General features: G+C 48.2%; 1 protein-coding gene across 6 annotated transcripts in view; it reads left to right on the top strand.

The window, feature by feature from the left end:
- MAGI3 (membrane associated guanylate kinase, WW and PDZ domain containing 3) overlaps positions 1–16,074 on the top strand; it is a 61,161-nt gene that overhangs the window by 20,837 nt on the left and 24,250 nt on the right. For 5 of the 6 annotated variants that reach the window (XM_054087273.1, XM_054087274.1, XM_054087279.1 and 2 more), the window contains exons 2-9: positions 5,965–6,081; positions 7,421–7,540; positions 9,369–9,578; positions 10,777–10,951; positions 11,757–11,836; positions 13,906–13,963; positions 14,280–14,374; positions 14,977–15,165. In XM_054087273.1, the coding sequence (XP_053943248.1) occupies positions 5,965–6,081; positions 7,421–7,540; positions 9,369–9,578; positions 10,777–10,951; positions 11,757–11,836; positions 13,906–13,963; positions 14,280–14,374; positions 14,977–15,165 (1,044 nt within the window). Of the gene's footprint in view, positions 1–5,964; positions 6,082–7,420; positions 7,541–9,368; positions 9,579–9,939; positions 10,154–10,776; positions 10,952–11,756; positions 11,837–13,905; positions 13,964–14,279; positions 14,375–14,976; positions 15,166–16,074 lie in introns of those variants that run through there. The other variant, XM_054087278.1, reaches the window with a different exon arrangement.

Consider the following 16,074-nt stretch of genomic DNA (forward strand, 5'->3'; position numbering starts at 1 on the left):
GCTGACAAGTGCTGTGCTTCTGCATTGTTTTCTGTGCTTTAAGGATACACTGGGCTGCCAAATAATTGAGTTTCTATTATGTTTTAAGCAAAAAATATTTTTTTTCTATAGTTCTGGCAGTAAATTCCTTGGCACACCCTGATCTGGAGCACGAGCATGATGCAGCAGTGAGTTTCTGCCCAGGGAACTACCCTAATTTAAATGAATTGCATCATGAAACCCCAAGTCATTCCCCGTGAAATGCTGTTTCTTGTCAGATGTCAGAAGCGTAAAAGATGGTGTACAGCATATGGAAAACGGCGCAATGCAATTATACTAATTAGCTAAGGTTCTTCAAAATAGTTATCATCTAAAAAGCTGGGCTGTATCTCCCGAAAGGCACGTGGTCGCTGTTCCTGGGAATGCCGAGGTGGGAGGCACAGCTGCAGGCAGGTGCTGTTCCGTGCCTCTTATTTCAGTTCAGCAGCTGCACAGAATCATAAATTCTCTGGTTGGAAAAGACCTTTGAGATCATCAAGTCCAACCATACCTGTCCACTTCTGAACCGTATCCCTTTATGGTGATGGACGAGGTGAGACCATGGGCATTGCTTCCAATCTGCTGCTGGTCCCACCCCAACTGTTCCCTTCAAATGGCAGAGTCTGCTTCCTTCCCATAGCTGTTCCACATGGCATTCCTTGTGTCTTCTCGTGTGCCGGTGCTGCCCATCCAGCAGCCGGATGTCCATAGGAATGCATAGTGGGTTGTTCCTTTCCATGGTTCCCTCCTCGTGCCGGCGCTGGCCGAAGCCCTGTGCCGGGATGGTCTATATGTCGGCTACGCTTGCCATGACCGTTCCTCAACCTCTGCTTCCAGCCGCTTTCCTCTTCCTTTGCCGCTTGCTGACCCAGTGCAGCAAACTTCCACGTGGTTCTCAGTTCCGTGAGTACTCCTTATGGGGAAAAAGCAAATGTGGACTTGGATTTACTCGCAGCGAATTAATCTTTCTAATTTTTGCTGCTACTGGTGATGCCTTAGAGAGAAAATAACATCTAACTGGGTTATAATAATGGTACTTTTGGGGATAAATAGGCCGTTTTTGTAGGAATCTAGCAGTTGAGCTTTGTTCTTAGAATGGAATTGTGTCCATTGTTGTGGGGTTTTTTGTGTGCTTAATCCACAGGAATTGTTCAACTGTTGGATTTGCTAAATCACTTTTAATTCACCCACATTTTTTTTTCCCCGAGTCCTCCAGGGTCCAAACACTTTTATTTATGGAACGTTTTGGAGTGGGAACAATAGTGAAGCAAATGCTTTTACTAAATTGGAAGCCTTCAATGTCTGTATCCTCCCGTTGATGTAAAGCTACCGCATTGCCATGCGTCAACGCAGAGGTTCCTCCTTTATGTTGTGAATTCTCTGCTGCATGACCATAAAAATGAGTGATGACCAATCGATTGGGACAGGAGATGTAATCAGTTAAAGCCTAACGAAGCTCATATTTCCGAGCAGGCTCATCGGCTAAAATATTGCGTTGCCTGAATCACTGCTGCAAACAAGGGGGTGGTGGTGTCATAACTGCGTTTCACATTGATTCTGGGGCTTTGGTGCAGCTGTGCCGGGTTAACCGCAGCAATCCACCCCGCTGGGGAGCAGGGTTTCTGCAGGGAAGAGCTGTGCTGGGAATGTCTGGGCAATTCCAGCTCTCACCTGCACTCTGCGAAGAAGCAATCGAACCTCCCAGGCTGAGCAGTTCCTCTCTGCCAGCATCTGGCTCTTCACACTTGCTCCTCTCGCAGAGAGCGCTGTTTCATCTTTAATTGAAAATCCTGGGTGCCGTAACTGAAAATAAATCTTATCAAATGGATAGCGATGAAAGAACAGGATATGCTGTGCGAAAGAAAGGATAAATTCTTTTCATTTTTAATACTACACGATGATTGACTGAGAGGAGGAACACTTCTTGACGTGTGATGGGATTACTCCAACAACAGCGTGCGGTTGAATCGCAACCTCCCCGCCAGGTTCGGTTACAACAAAGCCGGTTACAACAAAGCGCAACCGGTGGGATCTGCAGGTGTGGAACAGGTAACGCAGCTCCATCTGTGGCATGGTGGGAGCCGGCTTGCGTCTCCCGCTGTGCCGATCCCTGACCCGGCTCCACGGGCAGTGGGGCTGAGTCTCCGGGGACTTTTCGTTCTTGGCAGACGTGGCTGTAGTGCCAGGCAAGAGCTGGAAGGACCCCTTGACTGGCATCTTCGTACAGTGAAGGTGAGAATCGCCTCAGCTTCTGAGTGGGAAGGTTTTTAAGGTATTTTGAGCAACGTTGGTAGGTCTTGAGTTGTTTTTTTCTTCTTTTACTGCGCACCCTCGGGCGTTCTGGGGAAAGCTTTAACTTCAGTCGTTTCCTAAGGGTGAAACAACTGCTACCGAGCGCTGTTTGTCAGTGGTGTTTGAGAGAACGATGTTTTCATTTCCTCTCGTTACGGCGTTGGTGTGACCTGGACAGGGTGGAGGTGGCAGCGCTGCCCTTACCAGCACTGTTAGGTGTCGGTGGTGACAGTTTCCCGTAACAAGCTTGTTTTTGTTGAGAAACATGTTGAAAAACTTGAGGACATAAATCCGTTTCCTTCCAGCCACACCTGTACCGTGGCCTGTGTTCCCACCAGCGCTGCCCTGGGCTCTCCGTAGGGACTCCTCTTCCGTTTCCTACCGGAGTGCTGTCTGCACGCCGGGCTGTCGCGATCCTTCGCTGTGGTAGCAGATGGAATCGGACACCTCTGGATGCAGCACTGCCGTGTGAGCTCCGTGCAAGTCAGGCGTTCAGACTGGTCACAGCTGGCGCACAGCTGGCGTTACAGGGTTTTGCTGAGTGTCCACATCGTGCCAGGAGAGCCAAGGAGGGAGGGAGGTAATGTTTTCCAACTAAACTTTGTGATGTCTGCAGTCGATACCACCGTGCTGAGGCACATCTGTTCATCCGATTGGAGCAGTGCTGACTTGACGCTTCTCTGTCGGTGTGTTCCTGGGAGTCCTTTGGAGCGCAGTGAGGAGTTCAGTGCGGAGCTGCCTCTCTGGCAAAGCACGAGGTTTAAGCTGGGAACGCCGCAGGCCGCCTCTTGGAGTGCTGGGACTTCCTGAGCTTCTTGAAAAACTGGCTGAGAATCTCCAATTCCTTCATTAAAAACTGCCTAATGACTCTGTGCCTTAGAGCAGGGATGGCTGTGGTACATGGGTGCCCAGCGCTCAGCACAGTCCCTGTCCTGGCCAGAGCGCGGGGCTCGTGCGGTGCACGGGGAGCCCGGAATGCCCGTTGGTGTTGGTTCCACATGAGCCAGACCATGGGGATGAGTTGGGTTGGTCAGGAATTATGTTTTCCAGCAATGCGAAGTGGGGCTATTTGGGATGAGTCCGTTACCAGAAAGCCCCGTTCACACTTGCGACGGATCACAGTGATGGATCTTGCGCTGTCACTGCTGGATGTGGCAGAGGGATGTCTTGACTGAGAACGTTCCCTGCTGCTCGTGTCGGTCATGCAAGAGGTTCTTTCCATTCTAGGAGAACAGGCACAGTGTCTTTGTGAATGCGGGATCTTTGTCAGGCTTCTACTCTGCCAAACTCTGGCCTGAAATAGGTTAGTGGGACTAGAAATTATGCAGAGTGTAATTGCATGCCTTGCTTCCTATGGAAAGTGGGCTAAAAATAGACCTCTCTGTGATTTGCATAAGTTCCATTCTAATCAGAACACCAAAAGAAAAAGGTCTTGGCATGTGAACGTGCACTCTTGTGCTGGGAAAGCAGTGCCAAGCCCCGAGCAGATTAAATTGCTTGTGTAACACAGCAGCTGCTGGGAGGTTTTTCTTTGGGATGCTACTGAAATGTGTCGTGCTGTCGCACTGCAAGATGCGTTAGCGATGAGGGACGGGACGGTGTCCCTGCAGTGAAACGGGATGTGGTGCTAAGGCCAACCTGCAGTGCCCAGTGTGACCCCAGGTTAGGATGGGACACGGAAGAAGTGCCTTTTGGGTGTCAGTGAGTTTGGATCTGCACAGGTGCTGCAGCTCCCTCCTCTCTCCAACCTCCTTTCCGGCAGTTGTAGAGAGCAATAAGGTCTCCCCTCAGCCTCCTCTTCTCCAGGCTAAACAACCCCAGGTCCCTCAGCTGCTCCTCATAAGACTTGTTCTCCAGCCCCTCACCAGCTTCGTTGCTCTCCTCTGGACACACTCCAGAGCCTCAACATCCTCCTTGGAGTGAGGGGTCCAGAACTGAGCACAGGATTTGAGGTGTGGCCTCACCAGTGCCGAGTACAGGGACAGAATCCCCTCCCTGGCCCTGCTGGCCACACTGTGTCTGATCCAAGCCAGGATGCCATTGGCCTTCTTGGCCCTGGGCCACCGCTGGCTCATGTCCAGTCAATCAACACCCCCAGGTCCTTCTCCTCCATGCAGCTCTCCAGCCACTCTTCCTGTGGTCTGTAGCTGCACAGGGTTGTTGTGCCCCAAGTGCAGGACGCGGTGTTTGGCCTTGTTAAACCTCGTGCCATTGGCCTCAGCCCATGGGTCCATCCTGTTCAGATCCCTTTGGAGCCTCCCTGCCCTCCAGCAGATCCACACTTCCACCCAGCTTTGTGTCATCCGCAAAGTTACTTGGGGTGCATTCGATCCCCTCATCCAGGTCATTGATGGAGACACCGAACAGGGCTGGACCAGCACCGAGCCCTGGAGGACACCACTTGGGACTGGCCTCCAGCTGGAGCTAACTCCGTTGACCACCACTCTTTGGGCCCGGCCATCCAACCAGTTTTTCTTCCTAGAGCAAATTGGTTGGTTTGCTGCCTCAGTAAAACATTTTCTGTAGTGTGAATAAACCAAGACTTCACCTTGGTCAGCAAATGATGTAGTGACGAGGTGTGTGAGGAGCATCTGCCCTTCACTTGGCAAACCGAAAACTGGTTTAGCGGTGTTGGAAGGGTGGTTTGATTGTCTGGTTTTGCTGCGTTTTCTCCAAATGAAAGGACCGTAACCTCATTTTGAGGTGTTGCTGATCCTGCAGTGGGTCTGCATCCCGCTCATTCCTGGCCTCCGGAGGCGGGTTCTCCTGCAGGTGTATGACATCCAGCCTGTTGCTGACGTAGCTGGTCAGGAGCAGCTCCCAGACTGATGGAATTCCATGCTCTCTGCTCCAGCGGTTGCTGCTGCGATGCGTCCGCCACCGGCCAACTCCCAGCCCGGGTTTGGGAGACAAAGGTCAAGCATCTCTTCCCCTTAAAGCCCTGAGTGTTCTGCTGGAGGACATAACTTCAGTTTGCTGAGGTCGCTGAACCCTGTTTAATGTGCTTCCTGGGAAGACAGCGGGGTACAAAGGGCTGTTTTGTCCCCTCCTGTCAGAAGGATGAGGCGGTAGCTCTGGAGCTCGGTTCCGAGTGTGCTGAGGGGGGCTGTGGGTGTCTGGTGATGTGACAGCTCCGCTAATGGTCCCTGACAGAAGGATTGCACAGAGTAATTGTAAAAAATCTCCCTTCTATCAGCAGTGCTTCTAAAAAAAAAAGGGAATATTTTCTTTCTGTAATATCAAGAGCGCAGATTCCCGTGTGACAAAACATTGAGCTCAGGCACCCAGCCAGCAGGTGTACATGGAATAGAAAGCATTAGCGCTACATCCTGAAACCATTTCCGGCCTGTAGAGACTTGATTTTGGTAATAGATTCGGTATTTTTGTACTTTTTATTGATTTCTGAGGAATTCCACAATATTGTCCCTGTCTGGTTGGGAGATGCTGAGGTTGGACGGTCCTTGTTCAGCTGTGCTGAACATCACCGTGCCAATTTACTGCACCGAAGGTGGCTTTTCCGTTCAGGTCGTTGCGTTTAAAACAACCCATCTCTTTCTGCAGCTTTCTTCTTTGCGATGTTTATAGCCATGAAACGCCGTTCCTATTGTGATATCTTGCTAAATATTTACAAGTCATTCCTGTTTGTTGTTTAAGGAAAAGTCATCAACAAGGACCTGCGCCACTACTTGAGCCTTCAGTTCCAGAAGGGCTCCATAGACCATAAACTCCAGCAAGTGATTAGAGACAACCTCTACTTGAGAACCATCCCTTGTAAGTATGTAAAGATCAGCCTCATTCGATCTGTTCCAAATAAGCACTACAGAATTTGAGAGCTTTGAATGCCTTCTCTCCTGGTTTATAGTTTCACCTTGCAGCAGAACTTCTGTAAATGGCTTTGCTAAGATAGATTCATCACTTATGTTGCCATGAAAAGGTATGGTCAGTATGGACTGATAAAAGAGTGAGGACTTCCAAATTCACAGCTCGGAGGTTTTGGGGAATATCTGCACCTCTTGGTCTGCTCAGCACCGGTGGTGGCTCGCCGGTAGTGTGGTGCCTACAGGTGACGATTCCCACCAATGGAGGTTTGTGAAGGGGCTGTTCAAGGTACAGGATTCTCTGACAGCTGCCAAATATCCTGTTGTTTCTTCTCACCCTCCAGTGCTATTTAATTCCTTAATTATCACAAGGTTGCTTGTTACGATGTCCGAAAAGCTCATTGATTAAAAAGGCTCATCAGTGATTGTATCTGAGTATTCGTTACGTTGAGAACTTACAAGTTTGTGGCTAATGTTTTTGTCACAACAGGAATTCCACTCTCAATTTAACATTATTATCACGCCATGTGTGCCTGGGAGTTTCTGACTTTCTTAATAACAGGGGCAGGCGGTTTGTTTACTGACAGCTCTTGTTCATGCTGCTGCCTGAAAAAAATATTGACGTGTGCCTTCCAAATGCTGTTAAGGTAAAGGCCACAATGAGTCAGTGGAGTCCTTTCCAGGAGAGCTTTAATTAAGCCGTTAGAACTACGGGAGGCCCACATTTATAAACACAACACTTTGAAAACTTCTGCAGTAATGCAGCAATTTACTGATTACTCTGTCGCTGGGGCTTGGGGTGCAGCTGAGTCACGCTCTGGAATGTAAAGGTGAAAAATAGAGTTTGTGCCCAGGTTTGGTGGCCAAAAATCAAATGTGCGTAGTCATGCTCACCTCGTTGCAAATCAGTGAGCTGGTGCCGGTGGGAGCAGCGGGGAGGAGCAGCTCCTTAGAGCTGTGTTAAAGCACCGCAGCTCTCCGGCAGCTCCCCAGAATCCCAGGCTGCAAGGGCTTAGCCAGACATTGTCAACTTCTACTGGGTAAGTGTTCAGTTCACTGAGCATAAGAAAGAATTCTCTAATTGCCACCTCACCCAGCTCTTTTTATTCTCCTTCCTCCATACCAGAGCTGTTGTTCCTGCGTAGTTTATGGGCTGAGTTTGCATACGGGGTTGTTCACTTGCTCGGCAGCATTCTGACTCCCATCACTATATAAAAATTCAAAAATGTGTTGCTTTGGTACAGCAGGCAGCACCTGGGTGTCTTACGAGAGTCTTTCCTCTGTCTTTTCAGGCACTACGAGGGCTCCCAGGGATGGGGAGGTCCCCGGAGTAGACTATAATTTCATTCCTGTTGAGCAGTTTAAAGCACTGGAAGAAAGTGGGGCCCTGCTGGAAAGTGGAACGTATGAAGGTACGTCGATGCTGTTGATGGAATGGGAACAAGGATTTGGGTCTCAGGTCCATTGTATCCAGGAGGTGCTGCTTCCCCTGCCCTTTGATGGTCACCACGCTACAGAGCAGCAATATTAAACCTATTTTTGGAGTTCCTGCGAAGAGGAGCAGAGTCTTGTGTTGGTGTTCTCTGGTAAATCACCAGTTGTCCTTCCAACTAGCCTTGACCTCACCCGGTAATTTTCCCTGTTATGTTTTGGAGGGAGCATTCTGAAAAATCTTTGTGTCTGGTAGAGTTTCGTTTCAATGGAATTTATAGCCTGTTTGGTTTAAGCCTTTGAAAGCAGAGCCCTGTTCTTCACAGAGGTGCACATCGAAAGGACAGGAGGCGAGCGATACTCTGATGCAGCGGCGGGGGGGAAAGCATTTGGCAATGAAAAATTGAAGAGCGCTGGACCGGATTGTCTGAATCTGTAGCCACATCAGTGTTATTAAATGCGATGGGGAAGAACGTGATAATGAAGGCGGTGAACCATCAGGAACCGGTCCCCCAGAGGAGTTGCAGAGCTGCTGTCACGTCACGGCCTTTTGCTTTGCTTTGCTTTGAGGGCTTTGATGGCGCTCAGAGGTGACTGAGGTGCCTCCCATCCCTGTGCTCCAGGGTTGGGGGACAGACAGAACCCCATCCTCGTCTGGCATGAGAGGAGGCGATAGCAGCCTGCCTGGCTCAGCGTTGGGTGTCCTGCAGCCCCCTTTGCAGTTGGGTTTGTACTGATCGCTTGGCATCTGCTGCGTTTTGCTATTGAGCCACTTGCTCTAACACCATGTACGGAACACCCGGCGAACGCTTTGCCTTACTTTTTATGTGCGAGTTTGTAAAAGCCGAAATAGGATCTGCTGAGAGATTTTCAACTGGATTGTTGTACTTGGAGGCAACTAAATCACAGCCAGGTTTCGGCTGTGCAAATCTAAGCCAGCTGAGGCCGTACCAGCACTTCTCGCCTCCATCCCTGCCGAGCCTTTCCCTCACATTGCATTGTCAGAGGGTTTATTTATCTTTTTTATCTTTTTTTTATCTTATTTATCTTTTTCCTGTGGTCAAAACCATGCCCAGCCCTCGAGTGTCACCCAGCAGGGACTCTGGGAAACTCTCTTGCTGTGTGCTTTATTCCCTAATAAAAATCATATGAGCAGTCAAGAGAGAGGTCAGTTGCTGGAATTCTTTTCCAGAAAACAACAGATGATTCCTGGCCTTTGGGTTTTAGATTAAAATATTGAAGTACAAAACTGGTTTTTTTCGCCAAGTACGGGTCGTATTTGGATGAAGCTGCGTTAACAGCTTTGTTCAGCACATGCATTGTTGGTAGAAAACTGTAAGGCTGGAGTTCTAAAATCAGGTTTTTGTAACTATTTTTATGTAAATAGATGCTTTCTGCACAAAATTAATTTGCTTTTTGACTCCCGTCCTGTTGCTGCCAATCGCTCTGTTAATCAAGGCATGAACAATTGATTTTCACTGTTCTTCTCTCGGGCTGGTCCCCCATCTCTTTATGAAACAGAGAATTCCAGGCAAGGAAAGAAAACCATCTTTTCCTCTCAAAACACATGGCAAGATAGAAATTTGGGGTTAAATTAAACCTCTTGTTTGCTGATGCCCAACAGCATCACTGGCAAAAAGGCAGTGTAGGAATAAACAGGTTGTGGCTGTTGATTGGATTCTGACAGCGCTGATGCCTTCTTTAAGAAGTGAAGTTACAGGTCAGGTCTTTCACCAACAATGCTTTACACAGGCAATAAAACGTTCGCTGCCAGTGCTTTGGTGATGTTTGTTTCTGTCTTGTCACTAGGTAATTTTTACGGCACTCCGAAGCCTCCGGCAGAGCCCAGCCCCTTCCAGCCCGACCCGGTGGATCAAGTTCTGTTTGACAATGATTTTGATACCGAATCGCAGAGGAAAAGAACCACGTCTGTCAGCAAAATGCAGCGGATCGAGAGTTCTCTGCCTGAAGAGGAGGAAGAGGAGGAGAAGGAAGCCGTTAATGGCAGCGGAGGGACAGGTTGGTGGACAAGGGGAGGAATTCCCTCAAGCGTTGTATGAATGGAAAAGCAGTGGGTAACATTCACGCTTGCCTGAACCGCTTCCTTAGTTTTGGTAATGTTTGAAGGCGGTTTGCTGTTCGAACGAGTGTTTTTCCTTGCTTTTGAAATGATGTTTTAAGAAGAACCAGCTGTTCTCCCAGCCAGCTGTGCAATTGCATCACTGCTCGGTAGAGAACATGGAGTGCTGGATACTGGGCCATCGGACGAGGGGGGCGGAAAATCAGCCGCTCTTCCAATAACAGAGTCCCCGCAGAGTACGGATCATACCCTGTAAGCAGTACTGGTTAGCGGAGGAGGTCTGGGTGCAGGAGGTGTGGGTGCTACGAGCAGCACTGGCTCAGGCTGTGAAACATTCAGGCGCTTTTTAACGACGGCGGCGTTCGCACAGCCTGGAGCAGCCTGGAAAAGGGGGGTTTGGCGAGGGAAATAAATCAGAATCCGGTCGGACCTTGCAAAGGATGCTCTTTTCCATCGCCTGCCACAGTGGGGAACCGGTCGGTGGCAGAGAGAAGCCGTCCTGTTGCATTTGCAGGTGATGCTCGATGTGGGTGTTGCGGACAGACCTTGCACACTTCGGGCTGGCAGCACGGTGGCACGGGCTGCTGGGGAGGTGGAGGGCGAGGACGCCTTTGTGGGGGGAAGATACCGAGCGTAACCTCAAGACTGGAGGGTGGAAGCTTGCATTTAAAGCTTTCTGCAGGGATTTTGGGGGAGCTTTGTCTTGTTTTGGCTTGCGGGAGGGTGGTGTTTGTGTAATGGGCAGTGTGAGCGTTCTCTATGTTTTGTTCTGGTGCTTTGAGGACTGTTAGTAGGATTTGGGGGGTTTTGATGGCGTTGCAAACGCCATTCTCTGCAAGAACGGCAGCGAAGTGTAGTCGACTTGGGTTTGTGCCAGCGCTGTTATTTCAGCGTGGGCTCAGACACATAATGCGAGGTTAATTCTGTTTGGCAGGGGAAGAGCAGAGTTCAGTGTTTTCATGTCAGCTTTGCAAAGTTCAGAGCTGGAAAAAAAAAGAAAAAAAAAAAAAGTGGAAAAATGCACATCATACAGAGACGTGTTTGACATCCGCTCGTAGCCAGACTGAGAGGGTGGTTCTTGGTGAGAAACAACACAAACAGCTGACAAACAGTAACGCTTTCCCTGAACAACTGCAGAAAACAAAGAAAAACATTCAGATTCTCCTGACTGGATGAAAACTGTTCCCAGCTACAACCAGACAAGCAGCGCCATGGACTTCAGAAACTACTTGTCGCGGGATGAGACCCTGGAACCGCTGCCCAAGAACTGGGAGATGGCCTACACCGACACGGGCATGATTTACTTCATTGAGTGAGTAGAGCGGCACTGCAGAGAGGGGGCTGTGCCCCACAGAGGAAAGGAGGGCTGGTGGGCTGCGAGCTGGGGCACTGTCTGCTGCTCTTACACCTCTCCTCCTCTGCTCTGACTGCTTCTCTTCTGTAATATATCTATTCTAATATATAGTGTATTATATCCCTCCCCTTTCACTCCTTACGAATCAGCACTTACACTGCACAGGAAAGCCTCCCGGCTCCATGTGCCAAGTCAGTTGGTTTATAAGATTAATTTTGTGTCTTGAAAAAAGCAGACCTGGGTGGGTACATCATATAAACATCATATAAACCGTCACTCCATCAAATCGCCCTTGAGGGCTTGGTTATTCTTTCTCCGCTGCTTGTGTGCCGTGGCTGGAAACGCCTGCTTAAAAGTACAAATAGTGCAGATTAAAACTCATATATGCATGTCTGGAACAGCCATATTTATTGGTTTTGAAAGAAAACAAAAACATTATTGAGAGTTAAGCATAAGAAGAGGCTAAAAATGTGTTTTCCTTTCTGGTAGAAGTAGCTGGTATTTCCCCATGCACTCTCAGGAGTAGGGGCGAGTGTTTGTCCCTCTGCCTTTCACATCTGCCCCGGGGAGTCTCCATTGCGCTTCTACCTCTGAGCATCACTGCTGCCTTTTTTTAGCATGTTATGATGTGACTGAGCCAGAAATAGAGGTTACGTTATCTAAAGGCCACAGCTTGCTCGTGGGAGTAAATATTAAAAAGTTAAAGTAAAGCAAAAGTTTGTAAATCCAAGGGAGTTCTAACGGGATGTGTCCTCCTCCACAGCCACAACACCAAGACAACCACGTGGCTTGATCCGCGCCTCTGTAAGAAAGCCAAAGCTCCAGAGGACTGTGAAGATGGAGGTAAGATGTTCAGAATTCATCTGTGACTGTGACTAACAGAAGCCTGAGTTGATCGCAGCTGAGTGCGATCCATTACTGCTGCGGTAGAAGCTTTTCCTGACACAGAGGACGCTGGAGCAGAGAACATAGCGCTGAGTGTCCCTGGTTTGGAGGCAATAGGAGTTTACGTAAGACTGGGAAAGTCCGTAGTGTTTTTTCTCTGGAGTAATAGAATCTGGCTGAATTGTGCGTTTATCTGCATTCCTGAGCCAAGAACAAGATATTTTGTTCCAGTAACTGCCATTGCTATGGAGAAATGCATTGTGTGTTAGTGATGACCTCGCTGGAATTGTTGTGCAGGTGGAATATGGCAGGAGGGAGAGCTCTGTGAGCATTAGAATACAGGGATAACGAAGGAGACACAGCGCGATACTTATTGCTATTAACACCTAGCGCGTGTGGCAATACAATACTTGATTGCGTAAGCAGAGGGAAATATCTGACTCCCTTCAATTCCTCACGCCGTCGCTTCAAGCCTCACAGGTCAGACTCACGATTGGCCTAAGACAATCCCTGCAACCCTTTCCACCAGCGCCAGGCAGTTTAGTCAGCGAGGAAAGATTACCACGTAGCTCTGTCTTAAGCAAAGGGCTGATGCTACAGAGGCTGAGGCAGACTCAAGAGCCTGTCGTCTTCTGAAATTGCCCAACCTGACAATCATGTATTCATAATGGAGCCAGCTGGAGCCGTGGCCGCGCACTGCTGCTTATTAAACATATGTGCAGCTCGCCATGGGATGAAAAGAGCCCTTTAAACAGGGAGATGCAGGATATCCAAGTGAACAGCACTTAAATGAATAGACCCACTGGGTCTTCTGTCAAACCCTGTGGAGTGACGCCGGTGTTAATAATTGGGAACATGCTGTCATGTGCTAGGAAAATTCATGTTACCGTCAAACTCGGGGCAGCCCCTGACAAGATTACACAGCAATTTTATTGTTCAAATGTCTGGCTACCTGACTGTACCCATTATCCTGATATTTAAATTCCCACGGTCGAGAACAGAAACGCTGGAATAATTGGAGTTCTGTGTTCACCACTTACCACTTTCAGTCGGTAATGATGTGCTGCCGGATACCGTCTCCCCAGGTTCTGAATCTGCCATAAAAAGGAGCTTTTACATTGTAATTTTCAACGCCTTTCTCAAACGGGGGATTTTTTTGCCTTAGAACCCTAATGCAGGGATGTCTGAGGCAGTCCAAGCCTCACTGTTAGGGCGCAGCCTGTTTTGGGGTGTCTCATGGTATGGCAAACACTGGAGTGAAGCAGCCTGCCGTGGTGGGGTTCTCTTCTTGACATCGTATGGTTGGACTTAATGATCCTTTCCAACCTAGTGATTTTGTGATTCTATGATTCTGTGATCATGCGTGGCTGTTACAGTCCTGCCTGAAGGATTCTTGGACTGACTGAGACCTGAACTGGTGTGGAAAATCCCGATGTTATTGAGAGAACGAATGTGGTGGTGGGGCTTCTGTCAGGTGGTCGTAAACAGAACGGACAAAAGGAGTGGAGATGGTTGGTTTTGCAAGCCCGGGATGTGACCTTGCGAGGTGTTTGTACCTCTCTCTGGTGGTGTCGTTGGGGGCCAAAGCTGTGCGACTGTATTTGTGTTTCGTAGTTTAAAAAGTCAACAATTATCAGATCACGTTAATAATTTATAATTAGATTAATTTCAAATAATGTATTTTTCTTCCCCTTTATAGGTTCTTCCTCTCTAAATAGGTTAGTTTGTATCTTGTCTTTAAGTTTATCGTATGTTTAAAGTGGTGTGGTTTTGTTGGATACGAGTCTCCTCATGGGCGGCACGAAGAGTGAGAGCTACAGGGCTTCACGTTCCCTGGAATGGGCTGATATCTGTCATCAGAGGAATCAGCCTTCAGCAAATGAAGGGAAGGAAAAAGGAGCTGTATTTCCTCGTACTTTCCATGAGTCTGTAATCTGTCCTCATTTCTTCATCAGAACTCTGACATTTGCAGAGAGTTTTCCGCCGTAATGGGGGGTTTTGTGTTTTTTTTTTTTTTTTGATTGCAGAGCTTCCTTATGGGTGGGAAAAAATAGAAGACCCTCAATACGGAACGTATTACGTTGAGTAAGTGCTTATTATTTGAATAGTTATAAATTGAGCAGATTTTCGCAGTTCTGATCTCTTACAACCTGTTGGAAAGGTGCAGTGCAGGTGTGCCTCTACCTAATAACAACTGCAGCTGTGTGGGTGCTTAAAGTGGATCGAGTTGTTGAAAGAGCAAAAATGCCTTCAATGTTGGCGATGATAGTTTATCTTCTGGAGCGTTAATCTGAGATAACAGAAAGCAGCGCTTGTAGCGCATCTTTTGTGGTTGTCAGTGCTGTGAAACAGGCAGAACACTTTCTGCTGAAGTCCTGACCTGCCTCTTGTGTCTCCGCAGTCACATTAACCAGAAAACACAGTTTGAAAATCCAGTTTTGGAAGCCAAGAGGAAGAAACAGTTGGGGCAGATGGATGGGGGTTCTTCAAAATCAGGTACCGCCGCACGTCGTGTTCCTGTCACTGATATCTTTATCTGTGAGTGCCCATCAGCAGTAGTCTGGGGATTCCTCGAGGCTTTCTCTTTCTGCTGACCCTTGTGGTGTCACCCTCCTAAATCCGTATGGCTTTATGAATGATTTTTTAATGTTAAAATGGAGCTGAGACCCTAAGATCACTTTACAATCCCAGTGCTCATTCTGAAGCTGGTTGACTTAAGCAGCTTTGGGATCCATGGAGGGCTGGAAGTGGGAGCCGGAAGGTGCGGTAAAACCACACCTTGAGGTTTTTATGCTTTTGATCCATTTTAAGCTTGGTATTGAAGGGTCAGAGTGCAAAGCAGGGAGTCGCAGGTGGGAGCTTTACTCCAGCTCTCTTGTAATCCGTACTACTCAAACTTTTAACTCTTCCATTCACGTAACACAGCCGTGCAGAGAGTGTGCCAGTACCCTGTTTGCTCCTCTCCCTAATAGCGCTGCAGAAGTTAACTAGTGTTAACCAAACACACCATTAAACTTTGACACCTCAACATCCTACCAAACAAACAGAAGCCTGATCAAAACTAACCCTGGTTTCTCTCTGTTCCGCAATCCAAAAAGGACCGGAGAAGTCTGTCTTCACTCGAGATCCATCCCAGCTGACAGGAGCACTCATACGGACGTCGCTGAAAAAAAGCACCATGGGATTTGGCTTTACAATCATCGGGGGGGACAGGCCCGATGAGTTTCTGCAGGTGAAGAACGTGTTAAAAGATGGACCTGCTGCCCAAGATGGAAGAATTGCGCCAGGTAAAGTGTTGTTTCTCTGAACTTCCGTTTCCTGCTGGTGTTTTCTCCCAAGTAACAAGGAATGGGATGAGAGGAAGTGGCCTCAGGGTGTCCCAGGGGAGGTTTAGATTGGATAGTAGGGATATTTCCTTCACCACAAGGGTTGTCAAGCGCTGGCAGAGGCTGCCCAGAGAAGTGATGGAGTCCCCATCCCTGAAGGGATTTAAAAGCCGTGTGGATGTGGCACTTGGGGACGTGGTTGGCGTTGGCAGTCTGAGGTTTCTGGTTGGACTTGCTGATCTTAAAGGTATTTTCCAACCTGAAAGATTCTGTGGTGCTTTTAGAGAATGTGGCTTCTGAGGCACAGGAGGTTGGATGGCTCCGTGCACCGACTCTGAATATGAACTTGGTGAAATAGTTCTCGGATCTGTCAGAGCTGCGCAGAGCAGTGGCCCAAAAGGAGAAGCAGCAGCATTCAAGGTAGAATTGAGGACGCTTCAGAAGAGTTCAGCAGTTCTGCTTTAGCCAAGACTTTTGGCTCCATGGATGTTTGCAGGATGGGTTTTGTTCCCTTTCTATACATAAAGTAAGAACAGCGTGTTTGAGCCCTGGGCGGTGTTTTGCCTTGCTGCTGCCAAAAAACTTAACACTAAACATTAAAATGCACAAAACCTGCAGCAAAACTACCTGGACTGGAAACGAGAGATGCAAGTGCTACGATCCATGAAGAATCGCCCACACTTTCGTTGTTATCCATCTGATTAAGTTCCCTATGAGCTTACCTGAACGTGTGGTTTACATGCTAGGAAAGGTAAAAGGCTTCTTTCTGTGTTGCATCAATTTTCTTGTCCTTCAGAGATCATGCTTTCGATGATGTTTATTTACTTATTCTGTTTACATATGAAATGAAATCGTTCCTGCGTTGTTGCT

Source organism: Cuculus canorus, chromosome 24, assembly GCF_017976375.1.
Source record: "Cuculus canorus isolate bCucCan1 chromosome 24, bCucCan1.pri, whole genome shotgun sequence".
Classification (NCBI taxonomy): Eukaryota; Metazoa; Chordata; class Aves; order Cuculiformes; family Cuculidae; genus Cuculus; species Cuculus canorus.